This window comes from Corvus moneduloides, chromosome 13 (assembly GCF_009650955.1).
Source record: "Corvus moneduloides isolate bCorMon1 chromosome 13, bCorMon1.pri, whole genome shotgun sequence".
NCBI lineage: Eukaryota > Metazoa > Chordata > Aves > Passeriformes > Corvidae > Corvus > Corvus moneduloides.
In genome coordinates, this window is record NC_045488.1 from 10,801,796 (window position 1) to 10,818,937 (window position 17,142).

General features: G+C 45.6%; 1 protein-coding gene across 4 annotated transcripts; it reads left to right on the plus strand.

Moving 5' to 3' along the window:
• The first annotated feature begins 2,380 nt into the window (after positions 1 to 2,380).
• SLC24A1 (solute carrier family 24 member 1) lies at positions 2,381 to 16,496 on the plus strand. 4 transcript variants are annotated; one of them, XM_032123081.1, is made up of 10 exons: positions 2,381 to 2,868; positions 3,247 to 3,403; positions 4,771 to 4,833; positions 5,316 to 5,424; positions 11,365 to 11,442; positions 13,079 to 13,179; positions 13,804 to 14,001; positions 14,367 to 14,456; positions 15,288 to 15,454; positions 16,090 to 16,496. In XM_032123081.1, exons 1-10 carry the CDS (start codon positions 2,483 to 2,485, stop codon positions 16,337 to 16,339), a joined length of 1,599 nt encoding a protein of 532 aa, XP_031978972.1. In that variant the 5' UTR covers positions 2,381 to 2,482; the 3' UTR covers positions 16,340 to 16,496. The 4 variants fall into 4 exon arrangements, with proteins under 4 accessions (XP_031978972.1, XP_031978970.1, XP_031978971.1 ...); XM_032123082.1 differs by having other exon boundaries at positions 2,783 to 2,868; positions 3,243 to 3,403; XM_032123079.1 differs by having other exon boundaries at positions 2,381 to 3,403.
• The last annotated feature ends 646 nt before the right edge of the window (positions 16,497 to 17,142 follow it).

Below are 17,142 nucleotides of genomic sequence, written 5' to 3' on the forward strand. Positions count from 1 at the left end.
AATCATAATTTTCTAATTCACCTGTGAAAAATCTGATGATTAGATTGTTATGGCTGTTAAATCCTTGGCCAGGGATGTTGTTAATTCCTACCCTGTGGAGCTGCACCATATCAGTGCCACAGAAGAGTCACAAGAACCATCCCCAGGTTGCTGTGCCCAGCAGGTCCCTGCTCCCTCCCTCTTCCTTGGTGCTCCTGGCACAGGGCCTGTGGAATTCTTCCAGGAGACAACAAGTTTTAAACCTCCCTCTGGCATTGCAAAGTAGATACATACTGTGGCAAAGGCCAGCAGAACTGCTTGTCTGGTATCTGGCCTGTCAGCCACAGGAGATGCTTCAAAATGCAGCTCCATGTGCCTTGTTTAAAAGTGTTTCTATGTGTGATTTACCCCCTGCCAGTGCCGTGAGGGTGATCCTTGTCCACGGCTACTGCTTCAATCCAGTAGTTTGTGAAGGGGATAATCACCTGCCCTCACATTGAGAATAACCTGTGATAGCAGACAAAGGTGTTGGCTTCAGAGATAGACCCAAATCTATACAATACTATTTAATCTTCTTAGGGGCTGTGCATATTAAATGGGATTGGCTATTCCCCCACTAACATGTCCTTCACACCTGACCCACTCTTGTTTTAGGACTCTACCAGCAGAGGAGACATTGTGAAAATTTTCACCTGCGTCTCTCTGCAACAGCATCTCCCATCTGGCTGTTCAGTACCAAAGAAGTTTCCAGCACTACGCCCAACCCCTGGAACTCCCCCTTCTCCTGGACAAACCTTTGGAAGGTAGGCTGGGGAGGTTTGTTTGATTGCATTGGATCTCGTGTGACTGAGACAGGAGTTTATCAGGAGCTGACCTAGACTTACAAGACTAGAGAAACAATTCCTCTGGTCAGGAACTGTGAAAGGATGGAGAGCTCTTAGAACTGATCCTAGCTTCGGATGTCTTTCTGTTTGCAAAAAGGCTTTTCAGCAGCTCATTTTGGAGAGGAGAAGTAAAACCAGTGTTTAAATAGGATTGTGTGCATACGTCTGTGTCCTCTCTGTGCCATCCTTTTAACTCTCCTATCTTTGTTAGGGAGAGTGATTTTCTCATAATGTGCAATTTGTTATACCTATTGCGATGTTCTGCCACATGCATGTTTATGTTCTTTTTACGTATGAAAAGCAAAGCTTGTTTCATCTGTTTATTTGGTACTCCCATGACCCTCTATTACTGTTGCCTTAGTGATCCTCCCAACTGTTTAAATTAACGTTGCCTGTTTTGCAAGAAATTTAGGCTGATAACTTCCCTGGGTGTTATGCAAGAGGGTAAGTGTGTGATAACTTGCATGAAGAGCTTACCTGAGAATGATTTAGAAAACTATGATTCACATCCAGCAAAAGAATAATGTAACATGCCCACTCTGAGGAAAAAAATAATCCATGAAGAATGTCCATTTAAGGTAAAACATTCAAGCAGTACTGAAAGGTAAATTCTGTCCAGGCCCAAACCCCTGTCTCCATACTGTCACAGCTGCAGGCACTGTCACTCTGGCATTTACAATTTCTCTCCCTTTCTAAATGCTGCTCACATAATTATGCAAGATATGCTAATTACTCCCCAATAAAAGATATGATTACAATTCCACTTTGCCAGTTCTGATTTCTACAGAAAGTCCTGAAAAGATGTAGTCATAGAAACAAATGGTTGCTCAGCACCCCCAGTTTTACTAGAACCGCATCTTCCTCATGCTCTGCTCAAACGGAAGGAAAAAACTTACCCTTCCTTGGATGGTTTCCTGGGGACTGAAAGGCTGGAAAGCCACAGAGCAGCATCACTGGGAACTCTAAACCAGTTTCAATCCTCCTGCTGAGGTTATTTTGGTGAATAACTGGTTTAGGAGGGAGTTTTATACAGCTTGGTCTTGTCTTCAGAGCATCATTTCTAGCAATTTAAAGTTGGTTCCTTGACAGAAGCCGTATCTTCTCCTCCTGCAGAACACTGACCCAGTTTATAATATTACAGAATAACAACTGGACTGCAGTAAAAGCACAATCCTTAACAGCTCCTGGATATGGGCATTTGTTGGGATCAGAATTCAGCTTGGATTGGACTGTCTCAGCCAACTCCTCTCTATTAAGCCAAACCTATGACTATTAATCAGCATAGCCTACAGTCATATATAAAAAAATAGACTGAAACCTGGATCTAGATGTCTCGTTACTCATTTAAGTTAATTTCTTTTTAATGAATAATAGAAAAGCAGTCAGTGAAGTCTTGCTGCCCGAATGGTGGAAAGTTGCAGTACTTTGTTTCTCACACCAGATTTTCTTTTGCAGGATTCCTCATTTTGTGCCATGCAGTTCCAGTCCTGATGCTCCAGATCAGCTAGAAATTGTGCTGTGCAGTTCCAATCCTGATGCTCCAGATCAGCAAACTGCTGACCAAGTGAAGTCTTCAGTGGCTTCTGGACACTGAGTTCTGAGTTTTGAACCTTTAGGAAATGCATTTACCACAGAGGAGGCGGCTACAGAGGAACCGAATCCTTTTCTTGCTTGCCATAGTGTTGGTCCTCTCTTTCTGCCAGCTCCAGTTCAGCCCCTCTGCCCTTCCAGCATCACAAAGAGTCCCCCAACCCACAGACCCTGTCAAAGTGACCTCCAGGGACCTCCCCAGCAACAAGACTGCTGTAAGAGGCAATGCCACAGCACCCAAAATAAGGCACTGTATCTATGTGGATCCTGAGCCAGCTGTGCCAGTCACTACATCAGTGGGTACAACACCACAGCAAGAAAATGCCAGTGAAAGCTCCCAAGATGAAAAACCACCCTATGAGTCCAAAGGAGAATATCCCCAGGACCTATTCAGTGTGGAAGAACGCAGGCAAGGGTGGGTTGTACTTCACATCTTTGGCATAATGTATGTTTTTGTGGCCTTGGCCATAGTGTGTGATGAGTATTTTGTCCCTGCTTTGGGAGTGATCACTGAGAAGTTGCAGATCTCTGAAGATGTGGCTGGAGCCACCTTCATGGCAGCAGGTGGATCAGCACCGGAACTCTTCACCTCCCTCATAGGTGTCTTCATCTCACACAGCAATGTCGGCATCGGTACCATTGTGGGCTCAGCAGTGTTTAATATCCTCTTTGTTGTTGGCACCTGTGCCCTCTTCTCAAGGGAGATACTCCACCTGACATGGTGGCCCTTATTTAGAGACATCTCATTCTACATTGTAGACTTACTGATGCTCATCCTGTTTTTCCTAGACAGTGTCATTGATTGGTGGGAAAGCCTCCTTTTACTGACTGCCTATGCCACATACGTGTACACCATGAAACAGAACGTGTTCCTAGAGCAATGGGTGAAGCAGGAGCTCAACAAGAAGTCAAATGCTGTGCAGGCAGCATCAGCAGAGCATATGCAGAAGGTTGGTGTCATTAGAGTTCAGAGGGCAAGTTGGAAGTAACTTTTTCTAAGGTAAACCACAAAGAAAAACTGCATCTCCTTCACAAAGCACATATTTGAACCTCAGAATACAGGTACTGGTCAATAATTATGGTTTTAAAATGAGGGAAATGCAAACTAGACAGAGATTCTAAGAGATTGGAGAACTCACTAAAAGGGAGTTCTACTTGTGCAATTACTAAAGGTCTCAGTTGTGGTTGCTTATGTGCTTTCAAAGACGTGTGGAATTTTGCTTACTTGGTTGTTGTAAAGAAGTTTCAGAATGAACACTTGCAGGAACACATTCTTGGTCTGGGAATAAGGTTGGACAATTCTAGTAAATAGGGGGGAAAAGGCTTCTGTCCCAGCCTCTTGCAACTGAGAGATGTTGGAGGAAAATTCTCTTTTCCCTTTCTGAAGCCATATGGGTTGCTGGGATGCTGGTGGTATCACTCGTTACCTGATCAGCAGCACAGAGAGGCATCTGGCAGCCTTTAGCAACCACTGCCAGCTCTCCTGGGCAGCATTTGGCAATCAGATTGAAGTGCCCAAACCCAATTCCATGCCACCAGATTTCAAACTGTCCCCTGGCATTGCATGCTATGCTAGTTGGATGTGTCCCTGGCCCTCAACTTGCTTTGCCTTCTGATCCTGGCACTCCACATCATTTAAGGAAAGGAAGGAAGCAGATGAGGAAAGTGAGGATAGTTGAAGTGGTGCAGAATCAAGAAACTACTTCTCTTTCCTGCTTCTGGTTTGTTGTTCAGCCAGTGCTCATGGCTGGGAGTCCTGAAAGCTCCTGCATTACATTCCAGTGGGATACATGTGCAAGAATATGGCAGTGACACACTCACATCACTGTGGACATCACCAAGCATCACAAATTGAATCCAGCCCTGCACTTGAAGTTTACAGAGAACTCTTATTAACGTTTAGTAGCATGACAGAGAGCTGCTGAACCTATCCCTTGGGAAAATTAAATCACAGAAATTATAAGTGATGGAAAGTAATGCTAATTACTGTAAAAAATCCCCCTTTGCACCTTCACTCTGCTGGAAAATGAGTAAGGATACAGATGTTTGGGGATGAAGTCTGGGTCTGTCTGTAGCTACAGGAATCAGTTGTGACTCTGCCCCCAGGTGCCCGCATCCTCACTGGGGAGCTGTAGGTAGAATCCTGTTTTTCTCAGAAGCCAATGGTTTTAAGGAGGCCCATGGCTTTGGCTCTTTCGGTAGCATCCATGGGCATTTGTGTCAGCTGTCCCCCTTCCTCACAGGCAGCAGCCTGAAGGATCATTAGATCCTGAAGCAGCAGAGGTGATTGGTCATTTCTGTTCTTCGTTGCTTGCAGACAAGCACTGGGGCAGTTGCAGATGATGGAACAATGAAGCCAACAGATGTGAGGAAGCTGCAGGTAGGTCTAAGCAACTTTACAGGGATCTGAAGTCATTGTATTTTGAATTTCTCCCCATGTCAGGTCATGAGTAAAGGTGTCAACTCCTGTGTCAAGAAACCTGGACCAAAGCCTGTATCATATCAGGCACAATGGTCACAGTTTGCTTAAGAGGGACACCTGGCTGAGGCCTGTCCTTAAAGGAATTTTTATAAAATTTAGGAGACAGCTCAGGCTTCCCGGGTGGATTTAACTAGAAGAGTGCTGTTCATTCTCCGCTATAAACAGGCATACAGAAATTCAGAAAGTGAGTCTTCTTACCTGGTTTCGTGGCCAAATTTCCTCCTGGGCTCTCATAGCAGAGGCTGGCAGGATCCTCATAGCAAACACTGAACAGCTCATTCCTCTGCTGCTGTTGAATTGCTGCCCTATGGCCTGGAGAGGCCCTGTCTGATGTAGTGAACAAGGAAGCTGGAATTGACTGGCTTTGTGCCTTCCCACAGCCTGGGCCAGCCTTGCAGCGGGGCAGCAGCTCGGCCTCCCTGCATAACTCTCAGATGCGCGGCACCATCTTCCAGCTCATGATCTACACCCTGGACCCCCTGGCAGAAGGTGAGTGGATGTTCCACACCAGAGGGCCTTGGGTTCACAGCCCTGAGTGGTTTAACTGGGAATACAATCAGTATTTTAGGGTCAGCAACTCACCCTTGGTATGCAGCTGAGCATCACAGATAGTGTCTGGTGAGGGGAGCTCTATGGCGGTGGGATGTGTCCCTTCTGATTGTGTGGCTGACAAGGACAAACACTTCATGTTTTGGTCCTGCCATATCTACTTTTCCTGTGCCAAGCTAGTTACTGCTATGGTGGCAGCTGCTGCTGCTGGGGTCCCTGAAAGTGGTGACAGTCAGTCCTGTCCCTCATCTCTGCTGTCTCTCCGACTGCAGGGTCATAAAACGTTGAGTTACAGGCTTCCTCTGTTCCGCAGCATGTCCCATCTTCCTCTTCTTAGCTCAGACCTAATCCCAGCCTTGAAACATCAGCAGAAAAAGAGGTTAAAACCCTTGAAGAATTGTCTTTTTGAAACAGTTAAAATCCCAGCTGAGATTCTAATCATGATGGTGAGGCCAATTCTATGTGATTCAGACCGACACCTCTAAAAGCCCACCTGCACTGCTATGGTATCATCACTACCATGGCAAAGCATGCCCACAGCACTGTGCAGGCAGTGAGCAGCTCCCCAGGGCCAGGGAGGGACCAGCTCAGGTCCAAGACCTCTTTTAAACTGCTCAGGGTGCAAAGAAGCCTCATCTCCAGACAGACCAGGGTCTTTGTACACAGCCTTTTAACAGACTGCTTTATATTAACTTTAATCCAATCACACCATGGAGGTTCCTTTTCCAAGAAATAGAGAAGCACATTAAAAAAAGACATTTTTAAGGTTTTCTTTCCTAGCTCAGCACATGCCCCAACCCTCCACTGCCCTACTTGTTCTAAAGAGATTATCTGCTGCCCATTCAAAGAGAGATTGAAGCTAAGCAGATCAACACCTCTAGTGTCCCTCACAGAGGTTACAAAGAGGACTCTCCAGATCAGAATCCCAGCTGCACAAACTGATCGAGGGAAGAAAGGAGGTTGGATGAGGACAGCAAAGCAGATCAGTGGCTGCTTTGACAGATTCCAGTGAAGGCACCCAATGTGTTACGAACAGTAGCCTAACAAGAGCCAGACGCATCAGGGTTTGCTCCTTGCCTCCTGTGCCCCCGAAAGGTTGTATCAACAGCACCAGGATAGACCCAAAACCTTCCAAGAGGATATGCCATTGCCTTGAGCATCAGGAAGTGCCAGAATTGAGGGGCTGATGCCACTTAGAGACCTCCCAGCACCTTCTCATCCTTCCCACACCTCTAAATGTCCCTGTGCAGTATCTCCCCACCCCAGGCCACCACAAGCTTGGCTTTCTGGTCCAGGCTGGTGCCCTAGTGGAAACCCTGGGGCCTGTCAGCAGGAGAGTTGTGGGGGGCTGAGTTTGGCAGCCCAGGCGAAGGAAAGCCCCAGCCAGTTCAGCCCAGAATAGGCTGCTGGGAGTTTCCATGCAGTTGTGAGTCACTGTCCTTGCTAACGAGGCTGTTGTTCCCAGGCCTTGTGAATACTGAATAAACAGGTCTGGGGGACCAGCTTGGATCTTCTCTCAGAGACCTTCCCTACCCATTACATAGAATCACAGAATCATTTAGGTTGGAAAAGACCTTTATGACCATCAAGTCCAGCACTGCCAAGGCCACATGTCCCCAAATGCCCCATCTACACATCCTTTAAATCTCTCTGGGGTTGGTGACTCCCTGTGCCAGGGCTTGAGAACCCTTTGGGTGTAGAAATTTTTCCTGATATCCAGCCTAAGCCTCTGCCGGCGGCCCGGCAGGGTGTGAGTTCCTGTGTGCGCGGCAGCCACTAGATGGGAGTGTGGCCGTGTGTATTTGGGTCTGATACCGCAGGGACTGTGCCGGGATGGGCACAGCCTCTCCAGAAGGTTTTTATTTCCTAGACCCTTTACTTTACTAACGCCACTGAGTTAATGGCAAAACCTCTGTCCCACGTACGTGCCTGCTCCACTCAAGACCGTGAGAACAGAGACAGCGCCTTATAAAATATAACAATAAAATTACTGTATTACAACAGCTCAGCACTCAAAATCAAGGAGCCAGTGTGTCTTGCAGGAGATACTCCTGACCCTGATAAATTCCTACCTGAAGAAAAGAAAGTCTGGAGAAAAGGAATTTATGCATGGACTAAAAAACCTAAGTGCCTTGAGGAGCTTGGCCAAAGAAATGAAATGACATCCTGAGGATGGCTCTGAAAAAGGATTTGAACTTGCCAAGGCATATCAGGATTTGTGTTCTGATATGTTAATAGTTCCCTATTATGTTATATATTATATATGTGTTAACATATTATATATGTGTTAACAGCTCTGCAGCCCTGTGGGACCCTGGGGACAGCTATGCCTGGTTCCCATGGATCACCAATACAGTCCCTCCCTTTGCTGTGTGTGCAGCACTGTCTGTACCAGGCACATTTCTGTAATTAGGCTGCCACCATAAAAGATGATCCCAAAGCAATTTATCTTTCCTCAAGGGCCCTTGTTCCTTCTTGCCAAGGCCTGTAGCATCAGCACTTAGAGGCTGTGGTAATGAACACTCGACAGAAGGAAAAGGTTGCCAGCAGTTGCTCAGCAGTTCCTCACTGAACCTACTGCAATTAGGATTCTGTAGGGTTTCCTTCTCTCTGCTGCCCTCACTTTTTATTTAGGCAGCACGGAAGTGGTTTCAGGGCAGCAAGGTACGAAACATAGAAAAGCTGGGCCTCCAAAACCAAATTTCAGGGGCAGAGGTCTTGGAAATACAGAATAAGTCTGAAACACAAACTTGCAACACCCCTTGTGTGAAACAAAATTTCTCAGTTGAAGAGTGGATTGAGTTCAGAATGTGTTTTTTTCCTTTTTGTGTTAGGAAGGTATCATTACTTAAGTCTTTTTCTCTGTCTCCAGGGAGACTACATGTTTACTTTAGAAATTCCAATATTCACATTTCATCCTGAATTATATTTTTGACAGAACTTTTTACTTTCAATGTGCCTTTTTTTAAATTAGGAATTTCTAGCAAGTTTTTTGTTTTGTCCTTTTCCCCACTTTCTGTGAAAGTGAGTAGAAGAAGAGCATGAGATCTTTTCAAGATCATCCCATTACACACCAGAGGGAACTGCTGGGGAATTAAAGGGAGTGAGGATTTTGGAAATGCTCAGGAACCCTCTCATTTCTGAACCTCTAGCCTTACCATCAGACTCTTCAAACTCTAGTCACACAGAGAAAAAGGCAGAAACCTACATTTCTTTCTGAATGAAGCAAAAGGCTCCAGCAGAGAGGTTCTCAGAGCTGCCTGCCCTCACTATGCCCCAGTTAACAAGGTAATGATTTTGGAAATTAGACCAGAGCATTGGGCACTGTTGCAGGCCGGACAAGGCTGAAGGCAGCTACAGCTTCTCCTTGCTTCATTAGCATTCCATCATTTGTTGTAAGAGAATCATGATACAAAGGGGCAAAAGGAATTGAAAGACCTTTATTTTATATTTCCACTTTTAGACAGCAGAATCTCCAAATCCTTCAGGTTCATGCCAAATTGTAAAGAAAAAATCCTCCCTGCTGATTGTGTTGTGAATCTTGTTGGATTGAATACTAGTGCCAAAGAGTGAATTAAATGTAAGAGCCAAATTCAAGGTAGAAGCTCAGCTGCTACCTGAAGTCCATCCTGGATGCTGTCAATTCACAGAACAAGAATTCTCCTGGAGAACATCTCAGGGCCACCGGACACAGACATGCCCTGTGTCATGCGTTCTCCGCCCAGGGGACAGAGTTGCCAGCAGTGAATGCCCCAGGGGACTGAGAGGGACATTGCCCTGCACAGCTAATCCAGAACAGCATGGACTGAGCTCACGGACATCCTTCCTCCGCATGCTGACATGCAGATCTGGCCAGCTTAGAGCCAGTTCTGCCTCCAGTCTCAGTCCCTCCTGCAGGAATTGCGTGTCAAAGGAATTAACACCCTTTTAAATGAGGCTGATCTCATGAGAACTGGACAGTGGCCTGGGCCTAATCTGTTTATCCTGACAGAGAGATGCTCCCAGGTTCCACTTGGCACTCCCAGCCTGTGGCCTGGCTGAGGGCAGCGAGCCAGCAGCTTGAATTTCCATAATCTCAGCCTGAGCCTGACTGCCCTGACCCTGCTGACAGGAGCTTTTGCAGCAGCTTCTGGGAAAAGTCAAACAGAAGGATGCATTGCCCACTGCTTAGAGGAGACTGGGAGCAAAAGGTCGCCCCTGCACTGAGGGATGTGCTTGTGCACAAGCACAGGGAGAAGGAAGTGAAACACTTCACATCCCCTCCAGTGAACTTCAGTTGACAAGGAGGATGGAACAGTCCGGCTCTTGAGTCCCAGCCAGCCTTTCAAAGGAGAATAAATTACCATTTAGATTAGAAATTCTTACCTGTGATGGTGGGGAGGCCCTGGCACAGGTTACCCAGAGAAGCTGTGGCTGCCCCTGGATCCCTGGAAGTGTTCAAGGCCAGGTTGGACGGGGCTTAGAGCACCCTGGGATAATGGAAGATGTCCCTGCCCATGGGAGGGGGTGGGGCTGGATGACCTTTAAGGTCCCTTCCAGCTCCAACCATTCTGTTACTTCATGGTCATTTCATCTCAGTCCAGCCATTCCACTGCTCAGTGGAAATCCTGGTTGGTGAAAGATGTTTCTGTCAGACAGAAGCAGGAATCTCACCAGAGTAGGACTTGTCCCCTGAGGTGTTAATGTCTGAGCTGGGCCCCGTTATTGGGCATACACCAGAATTTACTGATTTTCAGAAGGTTCAGTTCAGAACAGTAATTCTGCTCAAATGGCTGGACCTGCTATTTCTATTATCTCAATGTCACTCTGATTAATAAAGTGGCAGGGCCCTGCCCTTGAGGCAAATGACAACAGCACCTTCTGGGTGCATAGTCAACAGCACAGTAGATTAGATCAGTGTGATAAAACTTTCAGAGGAAATTAATTTACAGCCCTGCACACAAGCCAAGCACAGCATTGGCCAATTCCTTGTGGCTACTGTCCACAAGCAAATCCAGTGACCCTCAGTCATTGGGTGTGCAGCTCAACAAAGGACATAGATTAGAGCAAAATGGGACTTTTCTTTGAACCCATTCTTGTTCACTTTCTCTGAGAATCAGCAGTAAGATATTTGAGCAAAAAACAACTATAGAGACACACAGTTTCACAGTTCACTGTAAACCACTAAAAAAGCAGCTCAGCAGAGTAGAGCAGAGCTTGGTTTATAGTGGAAGAAGCCCTCGGCAGTCCCAGAAATAGAGCAGCAGACCTGTGCTGGTGAAGATCATCTCTCAGACAGCCTGGACCACGCTGAACCTGGATACCAGGAGCAGGAGACACTTGTGTATACTTAGAAAAAGCAATAATTTTTCAGGGAACTGGAACATAAAAGGTATTTATTTTCCATTCCCATCAGGTCCCCAGGCTGTAAGCAGCACCCTAAAGCCTCTTCAGCAGCCACATGGCAGGAGGAAGGTGTCATTTTTAGTTTGCACATAATCTAGCGCGGAAAAAAATCAATAGTCCATTGGGAAAAAGATGATATTGCACCAAAACTCCTCCTCTGTTCTTTCTGCATTTTCTTCCTATGAAGTACAGATATCCTCTGTATTACTGACCCAGAAAGGATTTCTCATTCCTCTAGATTGTCTTTAAATAGGATGGTGTTAGTACCATGTCAAATTGCTGGTGTAATTGCTGTAGCACTAGGCAGTTAAATACAACAGCTATGACCAACTAGCAGCCAAAAACTGGGGTCACAGCCAGAACAACTCCTGGGGAAGTGCTGGCTGCAGCCCCTGCAAGAGGAAGGGGGCAAGAGCATGTGTGTGTCGGGGAGGCAGGTCAAGGGGGGCTTTGCAGTGACAGCCCCTGATGACTGTGTCCTTCTCTCACCCACAGCAAAATTTAAAGACAGGGTTGACATCCTGAGGAACATGGCCAAGGCTAAGACCCTGGAAGGACAAGGCTCCCAGCCAGGTGAGTGCAGGAAGAGCCAGTACCGTTTGCTTTGTTTTGCACAGCAAGCCCTCACCTTCCCAGCACACAAAGCCCGAGGGCTGGCAAAGAAACACTGGGGTCTAACACAAATTTTGTGCTATTACTGGTTACAGATGACTGCTGTAACAATGCAGCAGAAATCAATCGATGCACGCAGGCAGGAACAGCCATCCCCAGCGGAGCTGTTAGTGAGGCAGCGTCCGGGCAGGGAGAGATACAAGGATGCACTGGAAATGGCCAGGGAGCAGTGCAGGAAGGAAATCAGACCATTGCAGATAGCACTTGGGTGCTGCTGGTCTTTGGTAGACGTGCAAATGAGGTGTTTGTTAAAACAAAGTACCTTCACACACTTGCAGAAGGGCACAGAAGGTTGCTCCAGAGGAAATAAGCTGCACTGACTCCCATCTATAGCAATTCCAAGGACCTGTGCATCCTTCCTTTAATATAATCACAGAATCATGTAATGGTTTGGGTTGGAAGGGACCTTAAAGACCATCCAGCCCCACTCCCTCCCATGGGCAGGGACACCTTCCATTACCCTAGGGTACTCTAAACCCCGTCCAGCCTGGCCTTGGACACTTCCAGGGATCCAGGGGCAGCCACAGCTGCTCTGGGTAACCTGTGCCAGGGCTTCCCACCCTCACAGGGAAGAATTTTTTCCTAACATTTAACCTAGATCTGCCCTCTGTCAGTTTAATGTTTTTTTTGGGCTTTCTCTGTCACTGTTGACACACAGGCTTGTGCTGCCAGCAAGGCTGCAGATTTTGAATAACAAGAAACTTTTGTGTGGAAGATCCCAGCTCCACACAACATAGGCACCCGAGCACCTCCCAACACGGCCTCACACAGGTGAATGAATCCCAAACTTGAGAAAAAACTGTTTAAAACCCAAGTAAATTTTTGGTGCGTGCTATAAGCACCACACTGACTTCACTCCCTCACCTCTGCTCCGTGTTATCCATATTTCTACTCTATTTCCACAGAGGTTTCCGTGTTCCTCTTGGCTATGCAGGTTAATTCAGGAACAGCAGGACATTGCAGTTACTTCCTTGTATGTGTCAGCACTTTCCTCCTATTTGCTTTTGAATACCCACCAAATGATCAGGGATTAAAGTCTGGCAGCACATCCTGGTCATTTCTCAGAAGCCTTGAAGAATATCAGGTCCCTGAAGAATGCTGTGCTCTGCTGGGAAGGGGGTGTCAAGGGGGGGATCTGAAAAGCAAAGCTTTACATCCTTTCTGAGTTTTACGGATGGTTTTAATATAATCTTCAGAATCCAGAAACAAACCAAGAAATGTTAGTCAGCTGCAGATGAGGTAATTAGCATTTCCCTGTTACACATGCGCCCCTTACAGCAGTTCTGGATGGAAGGTCAGGGGAGCATCAAAATGTCATTCTACTCCAGGTGGGCCAAATTCTGCCCAGATTTACCAAACACAATCACAGGAGTCAGGGAGGACACACAACAAACCTAAGCAATCTCAGGGTGTTTAACCTGAAATGCCACCATTGTGGTAGGGAGATCAGAGCTCCTGCTGGTCACATGGAAGGTGATATGGTGACCACCCATCCAAGATGACTGAAACCAGAACTCCTTCTTATTGCTTTTTGTAGAAGAGGAAAAGAAAGCACCGAGCACCGTCCAGGTAACTCCTGCCAGTGACTCAGAGCCCAGCAAAGACACACAGAAGGCAGATGTGCCACAGGATGGACAGGTATCAAAATCAGGAGCACAGGCACTAAGTGCCCATCCAGGCTGACCTTCACGTGTACTTTCTTTCTTCCCTCTCCAGAGCTGTTGGGGCAGGACCCAACCCATGTCACTGGCATCTATAAATAGGCTCTGTGTGTAGTGATTTATTAAGATGCTGGCTGAAACATTTTTTCTTACAAACACAAATTGGGTCCAAATTATGACACCAACTGAGACTGGATAGTATTGTTCCCTCAAATGACTCTTCCGTGGTCAGAGGGCACTCCAGGGTAAGGGAAAATAAGAGCACCTGCCTGTCCTGTGCTCACCAGCAGACTGTTCTGTTTTGCTCCCCAAATCCCTTTCAGGTGATGTAATTTGGCAGTTCTGATGAGAAAAGGTTTTTCAAGGATATAAAACGTTTAATTTGTGTCTAGAAGGTAGTTATAGTTAATGGATGCCAATTAGTTAACAATACACAGGTACTGGGGTGGAGGTGTGCCTGGATTCTGTCCCACAAGAGCTGTGGCTTCCCTCAGCAGGTTACAAATGTGAGCTCTGCTCAGGTGAGGCCATGGTGAGTAACTGCAGCTCCTTGTTAGTGTGAAAACATATTGGCTTTTTGATTTTTTATCCTGACGTACAGCCTCCGTCAAGCAGTGACACCTCAGACAGCAGCTCTGAGAGCCAGGAGGACAGCGATGGTGACAGCACAGAGGGTGATGAAAACGATGAGCCCTTATCTCTGGAATGGCCAGAATCAAGGAAGAAACAAGCAATTTACCTTTTCCTCTTTCCCATTGTCTTTCCTCTCTGGAGCACTCTGCCTGATGTCAGAAACTCGGTAAGAATCTATCTTCCTTCTGCTACTGGAGTCATTAACTAAGCTATAGACTTCCTCCAGGCAAGAGTCCCTGGGTCCATTTTTCCATGTCTGGAGTCTGCATAGCTGAAATACTGTTAGTGCTGCAGGGAGTGGGACAAGAGCCCCAGCTGCAGTGTAATGTCATCCTAGAGACTTTATTTAGTAAACCACAAACTCTAGCAACTACAGGTCACCTAATCAAGCTGAAAAACAGAGCAAACAGAGACCAGGGTCCAAGTTAAAGCAATCAATTGCAGTGAAGTGTTTCAGGTGAATAGTTTTCAATGGGCACTATTAACTTCCCTGAAACGTCTCTTTTTTCTTTTCAAACTTGATTTCAACAGGAGTCAAAAAAATTCTTTGTCATCACATTTTTTGGATCCATCCTCTGGATTGCTGCATTCTCTTACCTCATGGTGTGGTGGGCTCACCAGGTAAGAGGCTTATGTTCTTTCTGCAAATCACCATTTCAGAACAAGTAGATGGAGAGAGGGGACAGTGTTACTGTGGCATTTTATCTGATGAATTACAGCTGCAGTCATCTATCACAACAGTAGAAACTTTGTTTTGTTAAAACCCAAACGGGAATTTTTGATTTGACAAAGATTCATTCTTTTCTGAGAACTTCCAAGGGAGTTTGTGCATCAGTGAAAGGAAAAGTACTATCAAGATTTATCTTAATTCTGACTTTTCATTGATTAATGTTTCTGTGCAGAACATAATTATCCATTACCTAATTAAAATTCCAGGAAAATATAGGTTCTGATTCTGGAGGCTGCTAAATGATCTTCACTCCCCCAGTCTTAATGTTCACCTGGTATTCTGGGAACTAATACTTCCATCTTGTAGGATCAGCCCCCCAGTCTGTATTGAGTGATACATTGCACATGCCCAGTAAATCTGATCATGCCGTCAATCCAAGGACTGTCATCTCCAAAGGCCCTTGGATCTTGCGGAGCTGATGTTAAATTCGGAAAGGCAGACAACATCTAGAAGAGGAGGACTGAGGACAGGAAAATTGTGCTGTAGCTGACTTGACCTTGGCTCGGTGCTGGCACCACTGTGGTCAGATTCCCTATAGAGCAAATCCAGAATCAACAGACACTGTAAAATTGAATTTTTAATTCTATAAAGCGGGAAAATGCTGCCACATTTATGGGACTCAGAATATTTTAACGCAAACATGGCACAAACACTAACACTGCACAGAGCAAGTATACTCATGTTCCATTGCTAACTGCACTACCCAACTTTGTGTTGATTAGGTTGGTGAAACAATTGGGATATCAGAGGAAATTATGGGGTTAACCATACTGGCAGCAGGCACATCCATTCCTGACCTCATCACCAGTGTCATCGTGGCACGGAAGGGCTTAGGGGACATGGCTGTGTCCAGTTCCGTGGGCAGCAACATCTTCGACATCACTGTTGGGTGAGTAGCAGGTCAATGCTAAGAGATGCATTTCTGAACCACAAAGTTACCTGGTTTGAAACCAAACACACCTCAGTTAATTTCATTTTAGCTGTAGTTAAAATGAAGGGCAGCTGAGCAACCAGTTCCTTTTGAAGAAACCCAACCCAAACCCGGCCAGGAAAGACAAACTGTCATAACTCAGCCCATTATCCTCACCCAATTCTAAATCAACACAAAATTACCAATTTTTCAAGACAAAAATGCAAGAGATCTTTGGCTAATGTCAAAGATATACAGGCAGGAACCTTATCTGATCACTCAGACACTCAGCTCCTGGGGAAGGTCAGTATCAGTGCCTTGATCTCCCATCCTAAACCATCAGGACATTTCTATATTATAGCACATCAAGGCACTTAATTCTTAGGCATTATTTTCAAACCCCTTTTACTCTTGGATTGGATTATGATAGTGCAAGCATTATCCAAATGCAGTTTTGACAGGAACAACATCCAGTTTAGATTTATGCTGAGCTATAGTGAATACAATCATGCTTTTTTTTTCCCCTGTAACAGTTTGGAAAAATTGCTTAGTTATGATGCAGAAAATGAACTGCCTTAAAACATTTATTTCAATTACTTTTCCTTTCCTTGCAGCCTGCCAGTTCCCTGGTTCCTTTTTTCTATCTTCAATGGCCTCAGCCCCGTGGCAGTCAGCAGCAATGGTTTGTTTTGTGCAATTGTTCTCCTTTTCCTCATGCTCCTGTTTGTGATTATCTCCATCTCTCTCTGTAAATGGAAAATGAACAAATTACTGGGGCTCACCATGTTTGCTCTCTACTTTGTGTTTCTGATCATCAGTGTGATGTTAGAGGACAAGATAATATCCTGCCCAGTATCTGTATGACAGGTGGACACTTCAAGATCTAGGGGAGGATCCAGCAACATCAAAAGATGGTTGAAGTAGCAGTTGTTCTGCTGAAAAAAGCAACCAGAATTGTAACAAACTTACTGAAAAGAAGGTATCTTTAACATGCTAAAAAATAAATCAGTCTCAAGTGGTGTGTCAGCCTCTAATGTTTTTCATTAGGATCAGAACAGATACTGAAACGACCAATATCAAGTAACACACGTTTAGGCGCTTGTGGAAAGGCTGATACAATTTAGATGCATCAAATTTTCACTAGGGCCAATCCCCTGAAGTTACAAGAGCTGATTTTCAGCACAGAATATTTACTCATTATAGGAAATTTTCAGGAACACACTCTAAATTACCCAGTGAACTGCTCAAACTCCCTGAAATGAGTGACTTTTACTTCAGTGGAAGAGAATCAGACTGATGTGGCTGGGCCTTTATGGAACTGCTCTGTTTAAAATCCCTGTGTGGACACACAGGCTGCAGCTCAGCAATGAACTCCCTCAAACTGCACTGAGCTCCTTTCAAATCTGTACCTGATCTTGCAGTGCAGTGCCTAAAATTCATGCGAAGTGCCACCAGTACAAGTGTGACGTCATCTGGGTTTACCTCTTCCTGCAATGAGACTAAAAGGCTCAGGGGTTAGAATAGCACATCACCTCTAATCAAAACTAAAGCCAGGAATCAAATACTACAAGGAGTTGAACTGCTGGGAGTTTGTTTTCATCCTGACACTAATCTCTGACAGTTACAGATTATTTAACCAGCACTAGTTCCTCTTGTTAGCACTGACT

Excerpts from the sequence above, each read along its gene's own strand:
- SLC24A1 (XM_032123079.1), top strand. The coding sequence starts at position 2,483 with ATGCATTTACCACAGAGGAGGCGGCTACAGAGGAACCGAATCCTTTTC. Across the intron at positions 3,404-4,770 it reads CAGCAGAGCATATGCAGAAG|ACAAGCACTGGGGCAGTTGC; the intron begins GTTGGTGTCATT and ends CGTTGCTTGCAG. Across the intron at positions 15,455-16,089 it reads ATCTTCGACATCACTGTTGG|CCTGCCAGTTCCCTGGTTCC; the intron begins GTGAGTAGCAGG and ends CTTTCCTTGCAG.